The sequence below is a fragment of the Ostrinia nubilalis genome, chromosome 7 (assembly GCF_963855985.1).
Source record: "Ostrinia nubilalis chromosome 7, ilOstNubi1.1, whole genome shotgun sequence".
NCBI classification, from domain to species: domain Eukaryota; kingdom Metazoa; phylum Arthropoda; class Insecta; order Lepidoptera; family Crambidae; genus Ostrinia; species Ostrinia nubilalis.
The window spans coordinates 13,789,230-13,801,547 of record NC_087094.1 but is presented as its reverse complement, the minus strand read 5'-3'; the positions used below and the strand labels follow the sequence as shown (position 1 = coordinate 13,801,547).

At 35.3% G+C, this 12,318-nt stretch overlaps 1 protein-coding gene across 4 annotated transcripts in view; it reads right to left on the bottom strand.

The window, feature by feature from the left end:
• Positions 1–12,318, bottom strand: part of LOC135073385 (uncharacterized) — a 421,709-nt gene that overhangs the window by 74,919 nt on the left and 334,472 nt on the right. For 3 of the 4 annotated variants that reach the window (XM_063967541.1, XM_063967542.1, XM_063967545.1), the window contains exon 2: positions 5,791–6,032. The exons of the other annotated variant lie outside the window; for it this stretch is intronic. In XM_063967541.1, coding sequence (XP_063823611.1) covers positions 5,791–5,869 — 79 coding nt within the window. In that variant the 5' untranslated portion in view covers positions 5,870–6,032. The remainder of the gene's footprint in view (positions 1–5,790; positions 6,033–12,318) is intronic. 4 annotated transcript variants of the gene reach the window in all.

Sequence of the window (12,318 nt, the reverse complement as noted above, 5' to 3'; positions counted from 1 at the left end):
TGGGTCACAGTTTTTTCGTTAATCGCTATAAATGTCGTCTGTCTTTAATAGGATCCATTTCAACTTGACATTGGAATACAGAATTATTGAACCTTAATAACTCCATTAACCCTAGAGTAGTCGCGCCTTTCCGTGAAACGTGAGTGCTCGCGTATGAGCATTTTGCCGCCCAAACTTAAAGTCCGGTTGTGTGTCAAATAACAGTTTAAAAATATGAAAATCAGTTAAAAATGATAGAATAAAGCATACACTATTAAAAAATAACGCTTATTAAAGATTTGTGGCTAAAATTAAAAGAAAAAAAAATTTTTTCGAAATGTAAGGAAATATTTATAGAAATCTTAGAAACACTATTGTTTTTACCTACATACATTATCAAATATTAAACTTATTAGCACACTTAAAGGTTTTCCTTACATATGACATGTGCTTCAACAAAACAGGCCTGTCACTCATGTGCATTTAATGTGCGTTGCACAGTAAATTTGCACAACTATTGCACCCTTGGCTATTACTGTTCTATAACAGTATTGTAATGACTATGTTTACTTTCTTCATAACTTTAGTATAAATTTTCCACTAATTTAAGTGCACCAGCTTCTTCGAAATCCGACATCTTCCTTGTTTTTTCATTTTTTGTATTTTACGTGAATTTTACCGAAAAGGACATGAAATAAATTAAGCACTTATAGTAATTATCAATGTTATGACGTCATTAATGTCAAAACAACATTATACGCAATGAAAACTAATAATCTTCCAACTACACTAAAAACCAGATACACAAATTTTACTTACGTCAGTAGTCGCGCAGTGAGCAATTTGCCGCAAAACGTGACATACGTTCAACAATCGTTCTCTATTGCGGTCACCTGCGCACTAAATTTCTTCTAATTTCTAATACATGGAGGTGAAGTATGGGGAGGCAGCTACTGAAACGCTTGACTTTAACAAACGCATCGTGTAAAAAATAACTCGATTTTTTTGCCGAGGGCGGCAAAATGCTCATAGCACGAGCACTCTAGGGTAAAATAAGCTAAAGTGGCATAAAATTTTTGTACAGCTTAGTTACTAAAGTCCTCTACCTCTACGGATTTTGAGAATCACAATGGGGCCATGTCAAAATATTCCATTTTAAACCATACACTAAAAATTTGTCCCAGTATTAGGTTCTGGAAAATTCCAGCTCAAATTGAGTGAAGTTATTTTCAGATTTTCGTCTGCCTTATTTGAACAATAACAACTGTGGTAAATTAAGCTCTTTGCTCTCGGCTTAAAACTTTTTGGAACCATTGTTTGACATCAAACAAAGTCTTTATTGAGCTTTTGAACATTGAAATACATTTAATATTTGAAATTACTATTTTGAGATAGAATTATGTATACCAAAAATTTTATCAAAGCAAGAAGCTAGGCGTTTTAGGTTATAATCGCAAACATGAGAAATTACTCCATACACGATTCATTCCCTTCAAGTTCTTTTTGTAAAAAAAAAAGTATAATTTATGTCATTTTCCTAAGTCAAATTTATCATAACACCAAGCGGTTAAAACCTGAAACGGTACTGACAACGTTACTTCACGTTATTGATTAGTATTCGTTGATAGAATCAATACGTTTTGCTAGTTACTGTAAATTATTTTTCGAAATTTAATTTCTCGATTGTTCACATCTGCCAGAATCATTAAAATCGGATTACCTTAATAATTCATTAAATTAATTGCGACGAAAGCTCTTTCATACTGCGATACGCAATTTTCTGATACTCAAAAGCCCTGGCGATGCCGCTTGAAAGCTTAACCCTGCAAATAAGCGGAATATTTTACATTTAAATGGACCTTTTTTAATCCAATAATGAAATTGTTGCGAGAACGGAACCTGCATAGTGGAGAGATATTTGAACGGAAAATTATAACGGTTACAATATGACTAGTCAATGTAGAAAGATTTTCAACTGGTAAAGAAAAAATGGCAATTATATTTCTATATTTTATAAAAAAAACATTGTAATAGTAATAAATAAAAAAAATAAAAAAAATCCTTGGACATTTTACACTACGCTTCTTGTCCCAAACTAAGCATAGCTTGTATATACTATAAGTACTAGACCACGGATAATAAACATACTTAAATACATTTTTTGTAGTAAATACATACATATTATACATAGTAATTATTTTATAATGTTTGTTCGTTTCAGCCAATGATGTCCACTGCTGGACAAAGGCCTCCCCCAAGGTTCACCACAATGAACGGTCCTGCACTGACTGCATCCAGGCTATTCCCGCGACATTTACCAGATCGTCGATCCACCTAGTAAGAGGCCTGTCCACGCTATTTTAAAATGTATTTTTGAATTTTTTTTATTTTTGAGCTACATCACAGAATCAAAATTAAATATACTTCTTATTATTTAATACCTTGTTGTTTGGTCTAATGGCTGAACGAAGATTTCAAGCACTCTCCTGGATGGTCTTTAAGTATTTCCTGATTTTCATTGACAATAAAAGTCACCTTCAAACTTTGTCATAAACCACCCAGTTCTTAAACCTCAAATTGTCATAATCAAAATTCGGCTTTATTACATTTAAATAGATGTTATTAAATTCTCATAATACAGCGTGATTTGCTAATGGACTTGCCATAAGTTTGGCATACCGGAGCGGTCTATTGAAATTAGACGAAACTGCTTAAACTTCACAACTCAATTTGCTAATATACATTTTGATACCCAAGGCCACGGCTTAGAAGCGAAAATTAATAAACGAGTTGGCTCGAGAACTTTTTAAAGTACACCGAAGTTTCCAAATTCAACACAATTAAATTAGACGGTATTAGCGATAATTCACAAAGTAGAAAATACATTAAATTTTTGTTGTTCCTTAATGTGATATGACTTGGATTTGATTTGACTAATGGCAATACCTAATAATAAGTCGTATTAGGTATTCATCTAAAGTACAAACTGGTAAATTATCATCACTACACACACATAGTATAAAACAAAGTCGCTTTCCGCTGTACTTATGTCATATGTATGCTTAGATCTTTAGAACTACTCACCTTTTGATGCGGTTTTTTAATAGATAGAGTGATTCAAGAGGAATATTTATATGTATACTTAGCACTCGTGCGAAGCCAGGGAGGGTCGCTAGTGTTTTTATAAATTGTACCTAAAATTATTCAAAATTAAGTTTACGAGTACCTACTTAAATCCAAGCCTGTGATGGGATCATATTCAATATTCAATCTATTTATTGATTGTTGTTTAGGCATGTCAAAGATAAGCTTTGGTACAGACAAGTATAATACTGGCAGACAATGCCATCTGGCATTAAGTCCGCCACTGTACTGTATTATGTGCAAAAAGTAACTTTAAACTGCAGTAAAAGCCTCTGAGCTTCATCGATCTAATTATTCTCAAACGCTAACGGCGCGATTCCACGAACGCAAAGTGGGACTGCAGGAAGGAATTGTCATGGAGAGAAGAATGAAGACTTGCGTGCAGTCATCCGCATTTCGAAGCGTGTATCGACGCGTCTGCGCTTCTCCTACACAATAGTAAAGCCGTTTTTCATTGCCCTGCACCGCTCCTAGAGCGTTTTTTTCTATTTTCTACACAATAAAGTCGTTTTTCATCGCCCCTATCCGCTTCAATAAGGGCTACTTTACACTGAAGCGGAGAGGAGGATAGATGTGTGGAGATAAATAAAATTGTATTACGAGCAGTTTATTTTCACTAAAGCGGAGTGGAGCTCTGCTCAACCGTATCCAATGAAACTAAGTGTAGACGAGATGTGTAAATGACGGAATTCTATTGAATACTAATAACACGTTTTCTCTCCTCTCGTCTAATATCTGCTTTGGCCTGCGTAAGAATCATATTTCCAATAATTAAACAGTTCGATACTACTAATATTAATAATCGAATACAAAGATAAAATCGATCGCTAATTCACACAATCGAATTAAACTGCCAGTTCAATAAAGTCCACTTTTGATTGACATTCTTAGAAACAATCGAATGAATTTATAAGGTTATTCGAATGATTCTAATAACATCATTCCCAGTAGCCCATCTTTGAAGCGACTTTTGGGGTTTACACTTTTCTCCGCTCGCCTCCGCTCCAATATAAACGCGCCCTAAACCCACATCCCTTGGCGGGTAACAACGTTGTGTCGCAATTTATTTGGCTTTAACTACAAGAATGTGATTTTTCTTTGACGGCTTTCTTTTGTGGCTCTCCAGTGGATAAGCGGCGAAATGTGCTTATTGTTTATTATAGGCGCCGCTATAACAATAAAGGTAGACAGTGGGCGCGAATTCATAGGTGCGTAGAGCGAACTCACTCAGTATGATTGCAATAGGAAAAGGATGGTTTCGTAACCGTTTTAGGTTTTTGACCTCAGATTTTTCACAGCTTACAAATACAAATTATTGGTATAAACTTTAATATAAAAGTAAATGATGTCTAGCCAGAGTTACGCTTATAAAGTCGAATAAAAGACTTAATTCAAAAATCGTACTCACATTGATACAAAGGTTTATTCAAAGAATCAGAAATGATTTATAGGGACCCAAAATTAAGTGACATGTTATTAATTATGAATCTGAAAAGTAAATCAAAATAAATCTTTTGGTCTTGTCATCATTGCATGCATTACTCTTGTTTGTGTAAAGATGTGTTGTTGGTAGATCTTTTTCAATAAATAAATAAATCTCGTAATCTAGGTAACTATGACCTGTATTAGATTTCCATTTGAAGCAACTACTATAAAAATAATACTTTTATGCAGAAAAGTTAAGACTCTTTTATATTATATGCTTTGATATTATCGATATAATTAAGCTTATCCATTATGTAATCCCCACATCACTAAAACATACATAAGTATTTATTTTGCTCAAAAACTTTGGGATGAAAAGCGAACAGCTGGAGGCGGTCCGTTTAACACGCTGACGTAATTGTACAGCTGAAATACTCCATTGTTGTTGTTTAAACTTAAAACAGCTCATTTTACATCGCAGTGTTTATTTAAGTTTTGACGGAGGTTTTCTGTTAGTGAATTTAATATTTACACAAAATTTTGTTGGTTATAATATGCTAGGTTACTTTCATTTCAGTGCAGTATCTTTGCTAACGCTGCAGCATTTAAGTCAATCATTTTTAACTTATGCAAAAGGCACTTTTTCGCGTCTCAGTGAGTAATTTGTTAAAATATAATTTACGCACTGTAAAAGTTATCGCTGTTTTTCGGACACGAGTTTGATATGTCTGAAAATGGCGTACGGTAACTAAACTAATTAAAACTTTTCATAAACTAAAGTCTACAAATTATTCGAAATAATTATGAAATGTTTACCCTGCTCATTTATTTTAATGTTCATTTATTCTGAACTCTTCAAAATCGGCAAAAACTGCTTTCTTATCGAAACACCATGTACCAGTAGGTACTCAATTATTCTAAAAAGCTAGTAAGTATAAAACTTAAGAATTTTCTAGCCGAGGTTCTTAGGGGACCTACCTAAATGGGCTTTAAAACTTAGGTATTTGAAATATCTATTATGTTGCTTCTTTGCAGTTCATTTATTTCAACTATTTTTTTTCCTTTTTTATTTAAGCTGAATACATTTTTTTTTATACAGTTTAGAACATTATAATATTTGGATACTGTTTACAAAATGACCCTGTATTTCGGCAAATACCTCAGCGTTAGAACACTTTTACGCCACCCTTTTTACCGAAACCTCCAAAACACTAATGAAAGTGAAAGTAAAAACAGACTCACCATATTTCGGGCAAACGATGCAAAAAACAACCGCCAGGAAAACGCCGATGACTTCAGCCCCGAATCCTTTGGTGCCCATTTTTCGCTTTTTTCAACCCACACTGGCTTTTACCGACATCTTCTCTATTTCACTTTGTTCAATCACCATGAATTCGCCATTATTATCGTCCTTTGAGCGGAGAGGCATGGGACAGACATCGTCCCGATGGTGAAACGCGATGAAATGGCTGCTGAAGTCACATCTGAAACAATTGAAAACAAATTATAATATAAGTCTTAATTTTAGCAATTAATTTTCATTCAAATTATTTATTGGTAGACCGTTTTTCGAGCATTTAACTTTCGCAAATACAACTTGGGCCTGGGTAACAGGATATTAAGTTACCTAATAAGTACGTTATAAAGATTGACAAATTAAAATGTTTAGTTCATTCTTCCCATTTGGACTGAAATCGCTAGCTGACTTCGTAAACTTTTAGTCAGAACTATGTAGATAGATAAAAGAAATATACCTACTACTTATTTTTTTGAATTATTTGTGATCTTTTTAGTTTTGCTGCTTAAATTAAAAATTGCTGTAGATCACATGGATGTTTTATACCTAATTAAATGAGTCTATACACCTTAGCTTAACATACTTGATTGGGAAATGTAATCTTTGAACATTTAAAAATCGCTAGTCTTTTTCATTTAAAAATCCGCGTACGATTTATATTTTTTTAGGATAACCGTCGCATTTGTTTCTGCATAAATAACGTTAAGTCACGCTATTGTCACAGTAAACAAATAAATCCTCGCTTAGAAATCCAGGAGGACAGAACAAACGTTTTTTCACACAATACCACGGCATAATTATTTGTTGAACACGTTACTGGAAACGCTCTACAAAGGCGGACGTTCATTGTAGAGAGGCGTCCGACGCAGAATCGTATTGTGCTCACTCGCTTTATGCTGAGTGTCACTTCTGTTAACCACAACCTTTGTGTTCCTTGTATCAGTGGTATGTAATGAAATCGGTATTTATAACGTAAGTGTATGGATGCGCTGAATTTACCAACTTTAGGCCTTGTCTACGAGGGCGAATTCGCCGCGAATGTCTTCGCGCGAACACGAGCGTATGTATGACGCGATTTACGCGCGAATTTTCAACTCGCGCGTGTCTTTTGGACGCAATGTATTGGCTGCTAGTATCTCGCCAACGCGCGTATGATTCTACGCGCGTAGAATTTGCAGCGAATTCGCCCTCCTGGACAAGGTTTTATAAAGCTTCGGTCAAATCAACGTGTTATTTTGATATTTCTGATTTCAAAATGGGGGAATAATTTCACTGCGAACGTCTGGAACATCAAGCCTTGATTCTTAGAAGAAAATAACAACGTGCATAATGCACTATGGAGCTGCTCTAACAGATAAAGCCCTACTCTGTACAATATTTTTTTAGAAAGATAGATACTGCTACTAAAAACCATAACTATTATTAGGTTTAAAAATTAAATAAAAAAACAAAAGACATTTCAAAAATTTAGATTCGTTTCGTTTCACCCAGTTACATAATTTTTTTGTACTCTCTGGTGATATTATTGTGCTTTGTGCGATAATATAATTTTTAACAAAGAAGTAGACGTGACAGTCTAAGCAATAAGAAGGAAGCTTCTGATTACTCAAAGAGATGGAAGAATTCTATCATCTTTCTGTGTAATCTTTTTTTCAATTTGACTTAATATTAATGCAGAGGAAATCAAATTTGTTCCGACCCGAGACTCAGACAAACAATATCTGAATCTGATACCAGAAGAAAGATACATATTTATGTACCCTGTATGTATATGTCACTACCATTCGGAATAAAACGAAATATGTGTGTAACAAAAAGGATATACATCTGAGCTTGTATACCAGCAGACATGATGATTTTAAATGTGATATAACTCTTCAGACTGAGTTGCACCACCTTACTTTAACCGTAACTATAACCATAGCCGGTGTTTTTGTATGAAGTTTGACACTTTTGACGATTGATAAAGTTAAAGTCAGATGGTGCAAGCCAGCCTGAAAATGCACCCATTTGAATTGAAAACTGTTTTGCCGTTAAAATTATTTAGATTACTTCTCATCTTGATTACGTTTTAAAATTCATTCACATGAGCAAGCAATAAACAAAACGAAACCGGTGTAGATCCTTACCTAATAACTTTTCCAATCTCAGTAATATTAGGCATAAAATAAACCTCTCCCTAAACACTTCTCAGTATTCGCTTTGCATCCCCCTCAATAAATCCCGGACTACCGACATCCGTCAATACAACCCATCCATTCTTCACGACATATAAACAGACCATAAAAGTAAGTTTTGTATTGACCATAAAAAGCTTTTTATGGTATCCCGGCGACGCGTCCGCAAACGAAAAGCATGATTCTAGAGTAGGTTAAACTACTTAAAACAAAGTACAGAAAATGAGGATTTAAGCATAATATGATAAGGCTGAAATTCATTGTTAACGTGTGTATGTAATACAGGGCCGTAGTATGAAGAAAAACAGTGGCACGTACTTACATAATACGAGATAGAAAATTATATTGTCTCATATAAGATTTTAAGCTTTCGCATTCCATTTAAACAAAAATAGTAAGACACGGGTCACAAGCAGACAGCCAGACAGTCTACTTGTGACCACGGCTGCAGCATCGTAGTCGAAACGTCAAGCCGTGAGTACATAATGTAACTCATTAATAAACGTCGCGTTAAGACCCGTGTCTTTTATATAGTATTTTATATTGTCTCATTCCTTGCAAGTTTTATTATTTTAGCATAATCAAGCTTCGTCTAGATAACAAGTGAACTGAAATCCACAAAAACAACGCCTGAGTTCTTTTGATAATTAAATACTCTTAAAACCGAGATAAGACATAGCTCGCCTCTGGCAGCAAACACATTCATGTCAAAAAAAAACATCACAAATTGGAAGAAAAAAAAAATACAACAAGGAGCTACGAGGAATTTATTCGTTGAACTAGAACTTAATGGAATTAATAAGGTTTAGATTTGCTTAAAAATGTCGCTACACTTGCAATTCCTTTAAACTTTACTAGGGAATTTGTGCGCTATCTCGCAAAACCTTATTGAGCCAATTTGTCCAGTACGTGGGTCGTGGGCCAGGAATAGCCATCACAGGAAAGGGAATAGGTACACGTGACCTGATGAAATAGGTAGATCCCGAAGGATCCCTGATAAAATCTCTTTGTGACATGCCGACTGCCAACATAAAGCAGCGTGTGGCTTAGGTTACTGACGAGGCTGCGAATAGGAACAGACAGGAAATAAATTACAACCTACAGTTACATCGGGATTAGAGCAATTTTTCAAAACCAATAAAATAAATAGTTACCCTCTCAGTAGTCTCTTATTTTCCAATCAATTCTTTTTACTTTTTTCACTAATAAAAATTACATGCTCGTTAAACTTAATTAGGTGGTTCGTTTCAGCCAAATGACGTCCACTGCTGGACAAAGGCCTCCTCCAAGGTTTTCCACAATGCACGGTCCTGCGCTGCCCGCGATCTTTACCAGATCGTCGGTCCACCTAGTAGGTGGCCAGCCCGTGGTCGCCACTCGAGAACTTTTCTGCCTTTAGCACGTAGAGACGATTTAGGTAGTAAGGAAATGTATTTTGCAACTTTTTATGAGTTAATGTTGAAAATACAGAAATCCTCGCACTAACAACAATTACGATGTTAAAAATATGATTGCAAAGCTGTCTCACTATTTATAATTCTTGTTAATACAACTAAATAGAGTTTTCACAGACTCACAAAGTCATAATTATCCCTCCTCTGTACCTATCTATACTAATATTATAAATGCGAAAGTAACTCTGTCTGTCTGTCTGTCTCTCTCTCTTTCACGCCTAAACCACTGAACCGATTTTGATGAAATTTGGCATATAGATAGATTGAGTCCCGAGAAAGGACATAGGATAGTTATTATCCCGGTTTTTGAAACAGGGACGCGCGCGATAAAGTTTTTCTGTGACAGATAAAATTCCACGCGGGCGGAAAGCTAGTAATACAATAAAACTGAGATCTTCAAACAAAAGAAAAACTCCAACCTCTCAAACGTTTATATTAAACGAAACATGCACGTATATAACTACGGCAAAGGATCGCATGTCTTCCGTGCCGAGTTTAGACATACAGGAATTGAAAGCCTGTGTCTGACATACTATATCAGAAAACGTCGTAATCTGATCGAACTGTTGATTGCTTCCGCGAACTGGAAACGAGAGGGTTGTATTTCTAACAATTTTAACAGCAATTTAAGTAGAAGCGGTTTTATTGAATTGAAAGCGGATGTTTACGTAATTTGAGACGTAATGTATCGACATATGAAGCCAATAACTTAACAATTATTAACATCATTTCAGCCTCATCATCACTTCAACATCATTTTAGCCACAGGACGTCTACTGCTGAACATAGGCCATATCTCCTGGTTGGTGGCGACCAACATCCAGTGCCTAATTCCCGCTACCTTTATGAGGTCGTCGGTCCACCTTTTAGGTGGACGTCTCACAATGCGTTTCCCAGTACGTGGCCTCTTTTCTAGAACCTTGCTGCCACATATTAATAAGCTTAACCCCTAGCATCTAAGACTAGGTTCCACCATCTTGTTTTAACTCAACTTACGTCAAAAGTCTGTAAAACTCCATACTAAAATCACCGGTTATCGTTGTAGTTACTTTTAAGTAAGGCAACTCAGCCTAAGCATAGATTCAAGGCTTTGTTTTCTTGCCATTGTTACACTAATCTATCACATAATTGTATGGCAAAGCTGACAAAAGTTATGTGATTGGTCAAAGAACGATACTAGGAAATATAAGTCCTGATTACCAACTTTCACATTTATGATCCGACCCACATCCCTCGAGAAATATGTGTTTTCCGGGAATAAAAAGCAAAAGCAATGCGTAAAGGTCATATGATGTCACAAGCAGCATCATCATAAAAAGTACCGGAGGTCCCATTCCTACTCGGGAACCAAAACCTCAGAGGATCTAAAGGGAGCTAGAAATTTTATTAGGTTAAAATAAATTAACACGACCATAGCAGCCTACGTTTTTTTATTTTTGAAAAGTGTCTTTGTCTTTTTTCCAGATTCGACCCTGAATACCTGTGAGCCCAAGAGCCCTGAAATATTTCAGACAGCCTTGGCCACAAGCGCTTAATATAGATTTCTTATAAAGAGATACCTACAGCGAAATTGGCACTTCGAATCACCGCTCCTTTGAAACGCTTTTTGGCAGCCCGCGGCCAAATTGCAAAAGATTAACCTACTTCTTTTTAGTTCGAGCGAAAAATGGTTTAATTGATGACTAGGGAGTCCCTTTATTCGTGATCACGAATCACTAAGATTAAAGCTGTCACGTAGCCCGAAAGTGTTGAAGATTTAGAGGGACAACCCACAGAGTTACAGAACTCATTTGCATTATAACACTGTAACTTGAGCTGATGTAAAAACTTTACGATCTCGAGGCAACTAAGTGAATTTATGGTGGGCAATATCTTTGAGTTAAATGCAGTTATGGCTGTGGATTTTCCCGCCGGATTTTATATTCTGTGGTCATACTTTGTAAATAGTACACTCGCACTATGTCATCATTGTGCATAACGTGCTGGAATAATGTTGCATGGATTTTTGTAACAAAATATGTTCTAAGTTTTGTAATCAAAACTGTTGAGGTTTTGATATTAAGTGTAAAGGAAAATATTTTCCTTTTAGTTACAAAGGAAGTGAGAATTATGGTACCATCAGTGTGAAGGACAGATTCCTATCAAAACAGATAAAATTCTTTCAAGGCAATATTATCCAGGAAAAAATATATTTCTTCGGATTATTATTTGTGTAAGTACTTTTTTTAGACTCATTGCTATAAAAATACAAAACACTCGTAGTTAATCAAGTGTTCTATTTCTACCTACATAAGTATTATTACCGCTCAAAACTCAAAAACCTTGAAATATTGCTCATCGTGACAGTTTTTCCTGATGCTAACAAAAGGTGATTCTCCATAATCTATGCTATCTATGCTACGCTCAGGTTATTTCAGCTTTTACTGTTCTTATTTTCGTTTTGAAATAACAACACTGTTTCCTTTAAAATATTTTGTTGGCGCAATAAACCTGCCTAGTCGACATTGCACCCCGCACTAAACCCCTGAAATTACCCAATTATAACCAGCAGCTTATTTTATGAAACACCAGTCTTTTGTAAAAGTCACGAAGTTCATTTTACGTAGACATAAATATTAACATTGCAACTCATTATAACTTCTCCTATAGGTAAACACAGCCGGAGTATGTGCGCCGAAACTTCGGTCTTGCAGATAAACTGGTATCTGTATTATTTACTTCTAAACTCCTACTCGTTTTGGTTAGAAAATCGTTTTAATCATACCTTTAGTCAAGTTTACTCAGATGTTGAAGAAGATTTCCTTGTAATGGGCTCAATTTATAAAAAAAAGTACCTAAAAAT